The sequence below is a fragment of the Bactrocera neohumeralis genome, chromosome 2 (assembly GCF_024586455.1).
Source record: "Bactrocera neohumeralis isolate Rockhampton chromosome 2, APGP_CSIRO_Bneo_wtdbg2-racon-allhic-juicebox.fasta_v2, whole genome shotgun sequence".
Classification (NCBI taxonomy): Eukaryota; Metazoa; Arthropoda; class Insecta; order Diptera; family Tephritidae; genus Bactrocera; species Bactrocera neohumeralis.
In genome coordinates, this window is record NC_065919.1 from 28809762 (window position 1) to 28823516 (window position 13755).

The 13755-nt window shown below is 33.4% G+C and overlaps 1 protein-coding gene across 12 annotated transcripts in view; it reads left to right on the forward strand.

The window, feature by feature from the left end:
- Positions 1 to 13755, forward strand: part of LOC126767909 (TLD domain-containing protein 2) — a 313504-nt gene that overhangs the window by 159278 nt on the left and 140471 nt on the right. For 10 of the 12 annotated variants that reach the window (XM_050485633.1, XM_050485634.1, XM_050485635.1 and 7 more), the window contains exon 3: positions 317 to 804. The exons of the other annotated variants lie outside the window; for them this stretch is intronic. In XM_050485633.1, the coding sequence (XP_050341590.1) occupies positions 317 to 804 (488 nt within the window). The remainder of the gene's footprint in view (positions 1 to 316; positions 805 to 13755) is intronic. 12 annotated transcript variants of the gene reach the window in all.

Consider the following 13755-nt stretch of genomic DNA (forward strand, 5'->3'; position numbering starts at 1 on the left):
GATATGAGTATTATTTCTCATAAACTTGGCGCTTATATTTCAAAAAACTGATCATAGGGTGCCAAAGTCATCCCAAGAATTACTGTATAGATTATGTGTGAGAATTTCATAGACAAAAACGGGTTAATAACTGGTATATACTATCGTAAAAGTAACCCAAAAGTAAAACAGAAACAATGAATCAAGCATTCAGATTCGACTGGAAACCCTTAGTTTGCAAGCACTTAGGTAGACATTGACAAAGTATCTAATTTCGAAGAACTAGCAAACCCTCTCTTATTCTTTCAATTAATATTATGCTCTTTTCCGTTTTCAGAATACAACCAAAGATTCATATGAATCAGCTGTGAAACACGAAAAAAGCGATGGCTCCAACACACCCGCTAGTCCGGAAATTTCCTTCAGCTCAGCGGAGCATGTGCGTGCCTCATCGCCCAATGAACCGGGCAAAGTAACCTATTTCGATGATGGCTCTAGCCTAAGGCCCATTGTGAAGGGTATAAACAATACTTACGATTCGCCCGTAGACAAAGAGCGTAATCGTCGACGACGCAGTTCACTTCAAGCCAAATTAGAGCGCCATCGTCGCAAGAATAACGACATCAGTCAATTGAGCATAGACAACAGCCTGCCAAGCGGCTCACAAAGCGATTTGACCAATGGCAGTATGGGCGGTAGCGCCATCGGTGCATCGTCGGGTGATCTATCCGGCGGTGATATCGATCCGCATCATTCGGCTTATTTTCCGCGTCAGAAACGTCATTCGTGGTGGAATATTTTCGTGCCAGACAACTTGAAGACCAGGTGAGCGGGAGAGAATGAATTCCTTTATAGATCTTAATCCTTTATGAGTAACAGTATGGGGCACTAAACTAAAACCGTTAACCGGATAACTGTGTTATGTGAATTTAAAATTGCTAATAACTGCGAGTGTGCCTCCCTTCTAACTTAGTAGATCCTTTAATCAGATTTGGTGTTCACGTTGCGCTGTAAACTCGGGTTTTAAGGGCGGACTATGGTGTTTAACTTTCAGGAATAAGAACCAATATGTATGTATGTATGTATAAAACAAAATTATTTTAACTCACAGATTTTGAGAGATGCAAAAAACCCAAAATTCAACACGGTACCGTTAAATTCATATGTAAATAGACAAAACAACTCCGATATAATCTTTAACACAAAATCCTAAACTCGAGTTTGTTGCGCAACGTGTTCTTACTTTTATAGAAAATAACCAAGAAATATGTTGTCGCAAGGCTAATAACGGCATGCGCTGTCGGAATTACCGAACGAAGTGTACTGGAATGCCATACTGTTAACTTTTACTCTAATTATTTTTGTAGTTGTTCTTATCTTTGTGCCTGTTTTGTGCAAATAACCTCTTAGGGACTCTAACCGGGTTCAGCTATATTTAAATACTGCTCTTCACTGGCTTGAAGGCAGATCCACACACATGAATGACTAACAAATATTAACTTGTGCGGAGCGATGCTGCCGAGTGCAAAAAGAAAAATAAACAAATGCACGTGTTTAATTGAATGTGTTAAAAAATGTGTGTAGCTTCGTGAGTGGGCATATATTTCGTACGTGGGAATAACCAGCATGCGGTTGGCGGCGAATGCATTTTTTCCAAGAAGGTTAAGAAGAAATGCGAAAGAACCAGTATTTTTGCACTTTAGCGACTTCGGTTCCCGCTTTTTTACTTTTGGATGCAACTTTTTGTGGTATATTAAGTCGTGTTATGACACGAAATGCATGTGAGCTTGAGGTTGTGCCACACCTCTTTATATGGGTATGTCGGTTGTGGTTGCATAATTGAATATCATCTTTCTTTTAGTTTCACTTATGACATTTCTCCTCATCACACAAATGGATGTCACAGTATTTTTTTTTTGTGTTCGGAAATGCTAAAAATACGAATTGTACGAGCACAAAGGAAACCCGTAAATGTCGTTCGTAAATTACTGTACTCCGTAGAGATCGTTATGAATATATTCTTTACTCAAAATCTTTCAACTTTTTAAATTTGAATCGATCGTTTACGTTTTACAAGATTTAACACTTAAATGCTAAAATTTCGGTACGACAAAGTTTTAATTAAGTCGTAAAACTACACATTAATCCCCAAAAGATCAACATTATGAACTCCCCGAATGTTTGATTAATGAAAACCAAAGAAAATGTTAACTAAAAAATATCTGATGGCAAAGGACACACCAACAAATACTAACAGAACACATACATATTTAAAATATGAATTATTACATAATAATACACCGTTTTACCCTCATCAACAACCAAATTCATCTTCAGAAATACTTCCAGGGTCCGAATGGGCCTATAATCTTTTAAGTGTGGTCGTCTCACGAACTTATACTAAGGTCACTTGACGGTATTCTCAAAGATAGTTGAGGGAACTTTTCCAGCGTTACAATGACTTCGGTCGTCGAGGCTTTAGCCTCGAATCATTAAATGAGTTGGTTAAAGTGCGCTTTAGGCTCTAACTTCTATTAGTACATAATTCTAAGGGAAGATATTGCATCGCTATATTAAGAACTACATAAGTTTCAGATTACATTTTATTCTATACATATTTCCGACATATCGGATAAAGACCCATTTTATATTTTAAATCAGTGTATTAAAGATGTTCTCAGGTAAGAGAACAAAGAACGTTGATTAAGTAAACAGTGTTGGAAGCGCTTCACATACATATAGTACGAATCCGTCACTCTGGTAAAACTATGCCTTGCAGATGTTTCTTAAAAAACTTTACAGTTGACATTTGTAAGAAAAGTACCTTAATTTTTCACTTATTTTCTTTGATGGTTGAGAGGTACCATTATTTGTAAGGGGTTTTTCAATAAGAGCGCTACAAAAGTTACAAAAAAAAAAAAAAACGGTTTTGGATATCAATGAAATTCTTACTAACAGAAGTCCAGACGCTGAACCCAAATTTCGATGGTTTTCAAACATAATTCGGCCGATAATGCTGCAATTTCACGTTCGATATTCTTACGAAGTTCATCAATTGTCGCTGGCTTGTTGGCAAACACCATAGACTTAACGTAGCCACACAAGAAATAGTCTAACGACGTCAAAATGCACGACCGTGGCGGCCAATTGACTGGACCATTTCGTGAGATAACACGCTCACCAAACTTGGTTTTCAATAAATCGATTGTGACATTTGCTGTGTGACTTGGAATGAAAGAAGTACGGTCCAATGACGCCGCCGGCCCATAAACTGCACCAAACCGTATTTTTCTCGTAATGCAATGGATACTCATGGAGTACGTACGAATGTACTCTCCCAGGAGTAAATAATTTCAAATATATCGCAAACAGTTTTCGTTTTATTAAAAAAAAAAAACTCTTGTGTCGCTCTTATTGAAAAACCCGCTCTTAAAGTTGAGGCCACCGACCCATAATTTCTGTAGTAAATTTTAATAATTTCGACCCATTGTTAGATCGTATATCTTTCCATGATGAAATGGCAAACGTTACTGAAAAGAAATGTAGAAAGAGCGGGGAAAAAAGTGGCGTGGTTTGCTGTCTCTATTGGTCTACTTTTGTAGCGTACCTATTGAAAAACCCTTTAGTCTTCAATGCGGCGTCTCGGTTGGATTATTTGCTTTCTTGTCTGTCATTATTTATGGAAATTGAAATGATAAAGGTAGCGGCTGTCAAACAGTCAATTCAACTAATTACTCAAGTGAAACTATTTATGTATATATGAATATCTTTCTATATTTATTAAAATCTGTAGGTATGTACAGTTATATAGCTTCCTTTATCTCTTGAAGGCATTTTTCAATTAACAAGTTCATTGTTGTAAGATGTAATCAGAACTGAGTGCAAACCGGCTCTTCTGCGCATTTAAATATATATTATATATACATACATACATACATACATATATTAATTTTGGTTTTCACTAATTTAATCATTTAATGTATGTACATATGTTGGCTTACAATATGTACGTATCATGATTATTGACCTGATCCAGCGATTACAGTTAGCCACACAATGTGCTAATCATTCAAGTGTAACGGTATTTGCTAGCTGTCAAGCGTAAGATAATTTTTGCGCAATCTTCTAAGTCACACGAGATACTTAAATATGCATATAAATTTCATCTTCTAGGTTCATGCGTTATTTGGCGCATAAAATTAATTTCATAATTAAGTAATTTGTAGCAAAATACATAAATGAATACTAATTTGCAAAATAAATTAATAACAATTAATTTGTTCCACAATAATCGTGACACAGCTTACATACAAAATTGATAGTATTCGCATTAAATTAACTTAATTGCAAAAACACAATTCATTCAAGGCTTCCAAGCAATTTCATAAAATTTATTAAGCGCCAATAAAACGAAATGACGAATTATATTAAATTTGCGGAGTAATAATAATAACAGTAATATAAACGATAAAGAATTAAAAAGGATATTAAACTATAATAATAATAATGTCGGTAATAATAATTAATATGTAAATAATAGTACTATTAGCTTCTAAACGAGCAAGCAAAAAAATACCCTTAAAAATGGTAAATTACAATGACAATATCAATTAAGTGAAACATGATTGGTAAAACAGTACCAAAAAATTTGAAGCATCTTTCAAAGCATTTACATATATCCACAAAGCCGGAAATCAATTTGATCTGCGCTGAGTTCCGCCCCGGTAACGCTGCAGTTACACAATCCAGAACTTGCTTTCAAGTTGATCACACAAATAACTTGTCAAAATTGATCTAAAATTACGGTCAATTCACATACAACTTTCCACGCTTTGCCTGACAATTTGTACTTTAACAACGAAATTTATAAAATTTTTAACTTCGTTTCAAAAAAATTAGAAATAAATTCTTATAAATGTGCCACTATGAGCAAAAAATAGTGAGATTTTCTGCCTAATTTTAAAATTATTAATTTATTCTTCAAACTCTATGTCGTCTCCCTTAAAGTAATCTTTGGCCCCAATGCACTTGTGCCAACGTTTTTTCCAATCTTCGAAACAGTTGTTTAAGTCAATTCCCGAAATAGCATTTAATGGGCGTAGCGATTCACGTTCAACGGCTTCAATTGACTGAAAACGGTTTCCTCGGAGCAATCGTTTGAATTTGAATAGTTGAATAGCCAGAAGTCAACCGAAGTTAAGTCAGGCGAATACGGTGGTTACGGCACGTTATTGGTTGAAAATTTGCCGAAAAACTCACGAAGAATCAATGCTGTATTCGACCGTGCGTTATCATGGTGCAAGAACCAAGAGTTGTCGGCCCTTAATTCTTAATTTTACGAATAGCTTCGTATGAATAACACTCAAATAGTATTCCTTGTTGACAGTTTGACCGGTCGAAAGAAATTAGGAGTACACCACACCTCGATAATCGAAGAAAACTGTCAACAAAACCTTGATTTTTGGTTTACTTTGACGAGGTTTTTTCGGCTTCGGCTCACCATTGCCGCAATATTCGGCCGATTAATCGTCTGTTTCCGGGTCGAGAGCAAAAATCCAAGACTCATTGCCAGTAGTATTACGTTTGATGACATCCTGGTAATCGAAAAGTATTGTTGTACGGACGATAACATGGTGCTGTTGGCCAGAAATTTCTCGTTCTTTTACTTTTCTTAAACCCAAATGAACTTTCAAACTGGTTTTAACTGATCCTTCCGATATTCTGACAATGCCAATAAGATCTCTGACTGTTAATGGTCAATTCTCTAGCATCAATTCTTTTATTTTATTGATATGTTGACTATCAGTTAATATCACCGAAAGCCTGTACATAAAGATCACAAAAGCTTACTACAACTCCTTTCCTAAAAAGCATGTATGTATATATTGAAAAATAATAATTATTATTACATATATAATCACATTCCTAAAATATGCAAACAGCGTTTAAGTATCTTCTGCACATAACTTCGATTAATAACAATCAATTTATATTGCAATCAACATCGAACGAATAATTAATCTGTAAACGATCATTTATTTTAATTCCACGATGTCCCGGAAAAATTCCATTCCCAAATGCATGAATAAATAAATTTTCTTCAATTTCAATACTCTTCAAATGTAGATACGTTAAAGTAATGGCATGTAATTGTAAATAGTAACGAACTCCCACATGAACCACAATAAAAAGATGCAGCTTTCCGCCCGAACAAAACAAATCAATTTTAATTAAGATAAGAACCAAATGAATCACTTTGTGGGCACTTACCGTTACTATTTATGAAAATATTTGCACTGCGAACTCACCTACCATAAACCGAGCGAAACGACTCATATGATAATGAAGGCAGCAGAAGCATCGGCAGCAGCAATATATTGTTGGCGAGGGCAACAACAACTCAAGTGCATGCGAGTAATTGTAAACAATAAGTGCTTACGAGCACTGCACGCCGCCTGCATCATCGTACACCTCAATTAATGAACGCACGAACGATCGAATTGAGATGGCAACGCGAGTACGACAGCACGTGTGCTTCGAATGCAACCGTGCACGCAGCATATGGCGCTGTTTGGCGGCAAACAATAAATATTTGAGTTGGCTATCAGCAATTCTAAAGAATTATGAGCAGCTGTTGTCGTTTTTACTAATTGCTAGAGTAGTTGTTGTAATTAAAAGTGGGCGAGAGTACATCTCTTTGGCAATTTCGTATGTAGAATCAGAAGTGAGCAACAACAATGTGTTTCAGTGGACAGTGTGTACTTCATTAAAATTACAGTAGTCAATGACTTTCAGGGGACAGAAATTGGAGTTTATAAATCGGAATTTTGCCAAATATATTTCAAATAGGTGGCAGGCTTATCACTTTTTAATTTTGAGCCAACCACAAAAATAAATGAAATGCTCTGCATTTCAAATAAAATTTAGCGGAATCTAAAATGACCGATAATCTTAATTCTTTTATCGATAAAAAGTGTATTTTAGTCATCAAAATATTTATTACTAAAATAAAAATCATTTTGGTGGGAAAATGTGTTATAGTTATTGATACATATTTATAACTATGGATTTCAGTGGCAATATCGATCGTAGTTATCGATGAAAGTATCTATCACGGATTGTTAAAAGCAAATTCATTTCGCTTCTATATTTCATTATATATTTATCGAAATTTCTAATCATCGATAATCTAAATTTTAACATCGATAAAAATTTTATTTTGTTTATCGAAGTGAAATTATCTATGACAAAAGAGAATTATGTCGGAGAATTTGTATTTTCGTTTTTAAGAAAAATATTATTTTGCATCGATATTTTTTTATAAATTTTTTTATAAATATCGATTTAAGTAGTAATATATCCATTTTTTTAAGTCCTATGACGAACAAATTCATAGCTCATCTAATTTTCATTAAAATTTTATTGGAATCTAAAATTTTCGAAAATCTTAATTTTGATATTTATAAATAATTTTTTGATTATCGAAATACTAATTTCTATGATAAAAAATTGTATTGAAAAATTAATGTTATCAGCATTATTGTTCTTTTATAGTTATAATTATTGATTTTCCTAAAGTTCTACTACAAATTGTGATAAACAACTTCACAGCGCCTTTACTTTTCATTAAAAGTTTCTAATCTAATCTAAAGTGATCGATATGTTAATTTTAATGTCGATAAATGTTTTATTACGGTTAACGAAATTTTTACTTTTATGAAAAAAAAGAATTTTTTCGATTAATGAGCGAGAAAAATGTAGTAACGTTATCAATAAATTTTTACAACTATCGATTTCAGCAACAATATATCGATTTTTTCTGAAAAGCTCTACACTATTATAAACAAATTCACAGCGCCGCTGACTTTCATTATCGGGACTTATATAAATATATTTTTCTGGGTATAGAAGCTGTCCGGAAAAGTGTGTTCTTGATAAAAAAGTGGGTCATACTCGTACAAGCATTGATAACCGAAATTCGGCACTGGCAGAGTATTGAAGTTCTAACATATTAATTTTTTTTATTTCAGCTTTTGTTGTCGTTAGCAATGAATTAGGCCTGCACATAAGTGACAATAAACGAAATGTTTATATATAAATATAAATATATATACATACATATATATAATTTTTGCAATTGTTTCACTATAAGTACCACTTTACATCTCTAGATGTTAGTCTAGCGATAAAAACAGTAATAACACAACCAATTGTGACATAAAGCATTGACAGCTGTTGCCAAGCGTACTTATTTGAGGTTGTTGACATTGCTTAGATAACAGTTATGTAATTCAGTAATTCAAGTACATACATACAGCATCATATTTTCCGAGATCCCAAGCGCGTATTCGTATTTTTTCAGAACTTTTTTTCTAGAAATTCGCGCGGCTTCACGCATTCGCACCAAGCAAAATCACCAATTTCTTGTGTAATTTTACTTGACTTGTCTAAAAACCGCTTTAGCCAAACATGTCTCGAATCATTTTCAGCAAAACTGAGTGGCTACTTGACTCGCAGTGAATTCCAGTTTAAAATTTTCTGAGAAGTTGTTCAATTGCCTTTAGCAGCTGGATTCTTCGGGGGGATTTCAGTATTAAACTTTTCTTACATTTTTACTGACATATATTTTTACATCTGTATGTGTTTGTCAACTATTTATATAATACATATGTACAGTAATCTGTTAGGGAAAACCTAATAGTGATTAAACTTCTTTAATAAAATGATATGTTTCGTAAAAATTAAAAAAACAAAAACGCTTTTAAGTCAATCCATTCTTACCCTTTTTGAAACCCAATACTTTCCAGTGGTTAAATTTATGAAATCAAGCCTTTCCATTAATTTGTAGAATATCTTCTAGTTATAGAAAAAACCACTACATTTACTTTGGACTCCAAAAAGTCGTATTAAAAAGTACTCTGAGGTGACATATTCGGAGTAATACATTGACTCAGTCGGATTATAGCCTCAAATGGCTAAGGAGCTAAATCGCTGTCTATAATTTCGAAAGAAGTTATCACGCCGAAACTAGAGCTTCTTTACTGCGAGAAAAACCAACAGCCCAATGAAGAAATCGTGATATTAGTAGACCCCTCTTAAGGTTTGTAATTCAACATCGCAAAATTGGTGTCAAATTGAACAAACCCGTGTTGGGAAATCTCCGAAAGATGCTTTAACTTTACTTTAATGTAACTAGTCTATAACAGGTTTTGGCGATCTAAACTGGAGTACACAAACACCTGTAACACCTCGATGTCTGCTTGCCAAAATGAAGAGTTATAGCAGAAACAGCGAACAACGTAAACCACCAGCCCGAATCAGCTGATACGACCTATCTTATGAGAACGCAATGTAAATGATTAGCCAACACCGCTTCTAACGCCCGCTTTATCGTACGATACCGTAGAATTTCCCACGAGTCAGCTGATTGCTCTCTCACAAGGCAGGGTTGCCAGTCTCGATATACTGTAGTAATTATAAAAATTGTCTTAAACTAACTAAAAATCAGAGTCGAATGTTATTTTTTATAAATATTTTTATTATGAAAAATTGTAATTGAAAACTTAGATGTGTACAAAACTGTATATGCGTATTGAGCAATGGCAATATTGTTCAAATGAAAACAAAAAAGAATGGCTCAACTTTTCACAAATTTTGTTCACTACGGGCGGTAGCTAAGGAAGGGAGAAGCGGAATTCGCTGTTTCTGCTATTAGCCCCCAAACTCAGATCACAACATTTTTATACGCGTTTTCTATCGAGCTTTGTGCTGAAAGTAATCTGAAGGATTCCACGAAATTTACATTAATGCTAATCTTTGCAGATTCAACAGCAGTTCAGGGCAAGTAGTCTAGAGCAGATACTCGTACCATGCGAATGAAGTGAATTAGCTTGCATAGACCGGCAAAAGTAGTACAAACACTCTAATACCTCGCAAGACAACCAATTATTATTTGAAATTTTGCATAGAGCTAAGTTTCTTAAAACTAACATGACTAAAATAAGTTTAGCTTAAGCAAATGAAAAGTGAAAGTCTAGATAGTCAGACTTCAGAACAGTTGGACGCTTCCTCTACAGCCAGTCCACATACTTTCAATCAAACCAACAATTATTGTTTGAACAAACAATATACTAACGTTGTAAACTGTTGTTGTAATTTATATACCAACAAAAATGTACATGGAATAGCTGCGCTAATGTGTAGCTAATAAACACATCACAAACTCAAACAACAAATTCTGCGCGTTCGCGTCAGTTTGCACAGCAAATATCGTAAAAAAGTAAAAACTCGAGCAAAACGGGGAGTAAGCAAAAATGCAAAACGAAAACAAAACACACAAAAACAAAAATAACAAGTAACTTTGCGCTAATATTATCGCGTTTCAAGACTGTCTGCTACTGCTTTGCGGTTTTTCTTTAAACATTTTTTTTATTTATTGCCATTTTTTGCTTGCGGTCGTATACTTTTCAAAAATTTTGTTGACTTTTATGTTGTTTATATGTTATAGATGTTTACCTGCCTGTTTCTACAAAATCAACATTTTTTGTGGCAAATACTGAAAGCAACTGTAATCATAAAAGCGAGGGAAAATAATCGAAAAAGTGAAAAAGTGCAAATAAGTGGCAACAAATAGCCAAGTAGTCTGACATATTTACGCGTTATGAGTATAAACAGCACTGACTGTTGCTGAAATTCGTACACAAAAAGAAAATACGAGATATATGTATCGTAGAAATGTATGTTTGTATTTGCCGCCACAATTTATAGCCATCGATAAACAATAAACACTTGAGTTTTAATGGTCAGACGACACATTTTTGTACTTTAAATTTGAAAACGTCAATTACTGATACACTTATGTATATATGTATGTGAAAGAGTGTGCTAATATATAGAATTCCGCGCAGATAACGTATACGCCATGTAGCACCCAGAACTCGGCTGTTGCTGCTAGTGTACAAACACTATCCAACAATATTATTGAAACCTTCACCTAACTCTTTTTCACTCTTTTGAATGTTTTTATTAGAAATTTATTTCTAAAGCTGCGCCTTCTACGGGTATGCAGGGGTGTGAATAAACAGCAATAATATATAAATACTCTTTCAATTTATAATTATTTGGAAACCGCTGGTTAGTAATGTACCGTTATAATTCACAATCTTGGCTTGGCAACCCTAAGCTGAGGTGTTTCTAAAATAATCGCTAAACGACATACATACATATATAGAAGTGAACACAATTTTAAAATATTTTTTAGTGATTTTCGAATATTATTTATTACTTTAAAAAATAATTACCGATTTTCGAAAACAAATATATTGATTGTACTATCAGGAATCGCGGGAATTCAAAATGCGTTTTAATATTTTTTGAAGCTTTAGTTTGAATATTCGCACTTGCAGTGCGCAATATATTTCAACTATACAACACAATACATTGAAACTACCAGAAAATCAATTTCGAGTACATTTATCGATTTTCAAATTTCGATAATTAAAATTCGAATAAGTTTAAAAAAAAATCCTGAACACTCTTTATTAGATTTTAAATTTCAAGAATATATTTAAAGCTACTGAAAAAAATAATTAATGAAAGCTGATTTCGATTACTATTAACGATATTTATCGAAATTAAGTCTGATGAATTAATTTTTAAACTTCGATAATTTCTATTAAAATTAATATACAAATCAATCCTGAACAATTTCTAAAGAATTTCAAATTGCTGCTCTTGTTGTAGTTGCCCACACTAATTCATGCAATTTGTCTTTCCATCAGCCTACTTACATACATATATTAATACAAGAAAATATTTGATAACCCAGTACATATCGTCACCTGAAATGCAAAATAACGTATCATCAAAAAATTCGAAATTGAATGTCTTATAGTTTACGCTTCACTGCTTCAAATTACTTACATAATATTACATATGTTCAACATTTTCTGGTTCTCCGATCAAATATAAACTAGTTTTAACCAATATTAAAATTTTGTTTCACTCATGTTCCATTTTATTTCGTGTTTCATTCATGCCACTGTAAATTTCCGAAAATGTTGTTACGTTATTTTGCATTTCAGGTGACGATATGTATATTGTAGGTGTCAACTGATAAGAATTATCTTAATTTAATCGAGCTTCTCGAAGCCAATATTGCACACTTTCTTTTCACTGGAAGATGAAATTAATATTCTGCTTAGGAGTACAAATCTTAGCTGCCGACTTCTTCTGGTAACATTAAAGTTCAAAAAGTTTAAAGCTCAGCTCAAAAATTTTACTTTTCTTTCAATATGTTGACGTAATATAAACTTGAAATATTTTGAAAAATTATCATGCACAAATTTTATGAAAATGCTATTCTTTGAAAAATAACACTAAATCGATTTATAGATTAATAATTTTCTCTATAATGTTACCCAGTAATGAAACTAAACTGTTTAGAGGTTTTAGAAATTTCAAATTTTAATAAATAATACGCAAAGGTCTTTCAAAAAACAGAGCTTAATGGTTTTTGTTCGAACAAGTCAAGTGGATTAAGCAATCGAAAGGAAAGAATTGATTAATTTTTTTGTTCCACAAATTAAAATATTTTGGTAACTACTTTTCCGAAGTATAAACGCTCTCTCCATAAACGCTGCCAATTAACTCGCCCGGGAATTTCTTCACAATAAAAGTTTTTTTCAATAATTTTTTTTCAGCGCAATAAATTATATTATATGCAACAGACGGCTTATCTCCACCCTAAATACTCCTGCAGCAGGCCAATCAGCCATACCGTATGCTATTTATTTACTTGCGATCCAACAATTCGAAGTTTTATTACCGTTATTCCCATGCAACTAAAGTGAGCCATAACTCATTTTTTGGCCGCCGTGATATAGATAATATTGTTTTCATTATTATTTATGTCAACGATGTGGCACCGAAAACGGCAATCATAAAATGTTATGTATAGAATATAAATACATATACACATACATACATATGTGCAATCGCTTGTAGGTATATATGTAAATAAAACAAATACTTACTGACTATGACATACAGCAGCTTTTTAGCTTTCATGTTATTTGCTCTAAAATTAGTGTAGATTATTGTATGTACATACTTACATAGTATGCATGTAGTTATGTACACATGTACTATATATATTCATGTGCCTAGATATTAAGGCTATATATAGTCTCAGCTTTTCCAATGCCTTAGCTTCCGCTCTTTCAATTCTCACGAGTCTCAAAAAAGCAAAAAACTTTGGCAAAGTAAAAGTTACGAATAATAATAGCTGAAGAAAATTAATGGCTTAAAGAATGGTGCAAAAATTAGCACCATTTTATGAAATTAACAGCGAGCAAGTAATAGTTTGTGGCATAAGCTAAAATTAGCTTGGGCGAACGCTTACTTACATACATAAAAAAGTACATACATAGTAGTATGCATAATAGAGGGGGTCGATTCGCGGTTCTACGCACCATTTGTAATAGCTTTGCCTAAGGGACTAAGGGTCTGAAAGCGGTTTCGCGCCAGCGGTTTTAAAGGCGAAGTTTTTTAAGGAATAACAATATTTATTCGTCAGTTTTTAAGATATCCGGATGAAATTTAATAAGTCGAAATCGGTCAGATGGGATAACTATATTACATATCTCTCATACAACGGATTTATCAGATTTTTTGTCGCTTGCAGGAAAACGCTCTTTTACCCGTAGTCTCCTTAATAAGTTGTTCCGAATGATCTGTAGAATATATCCAGCAAACGCGTTTTACATGTAGAAAAAA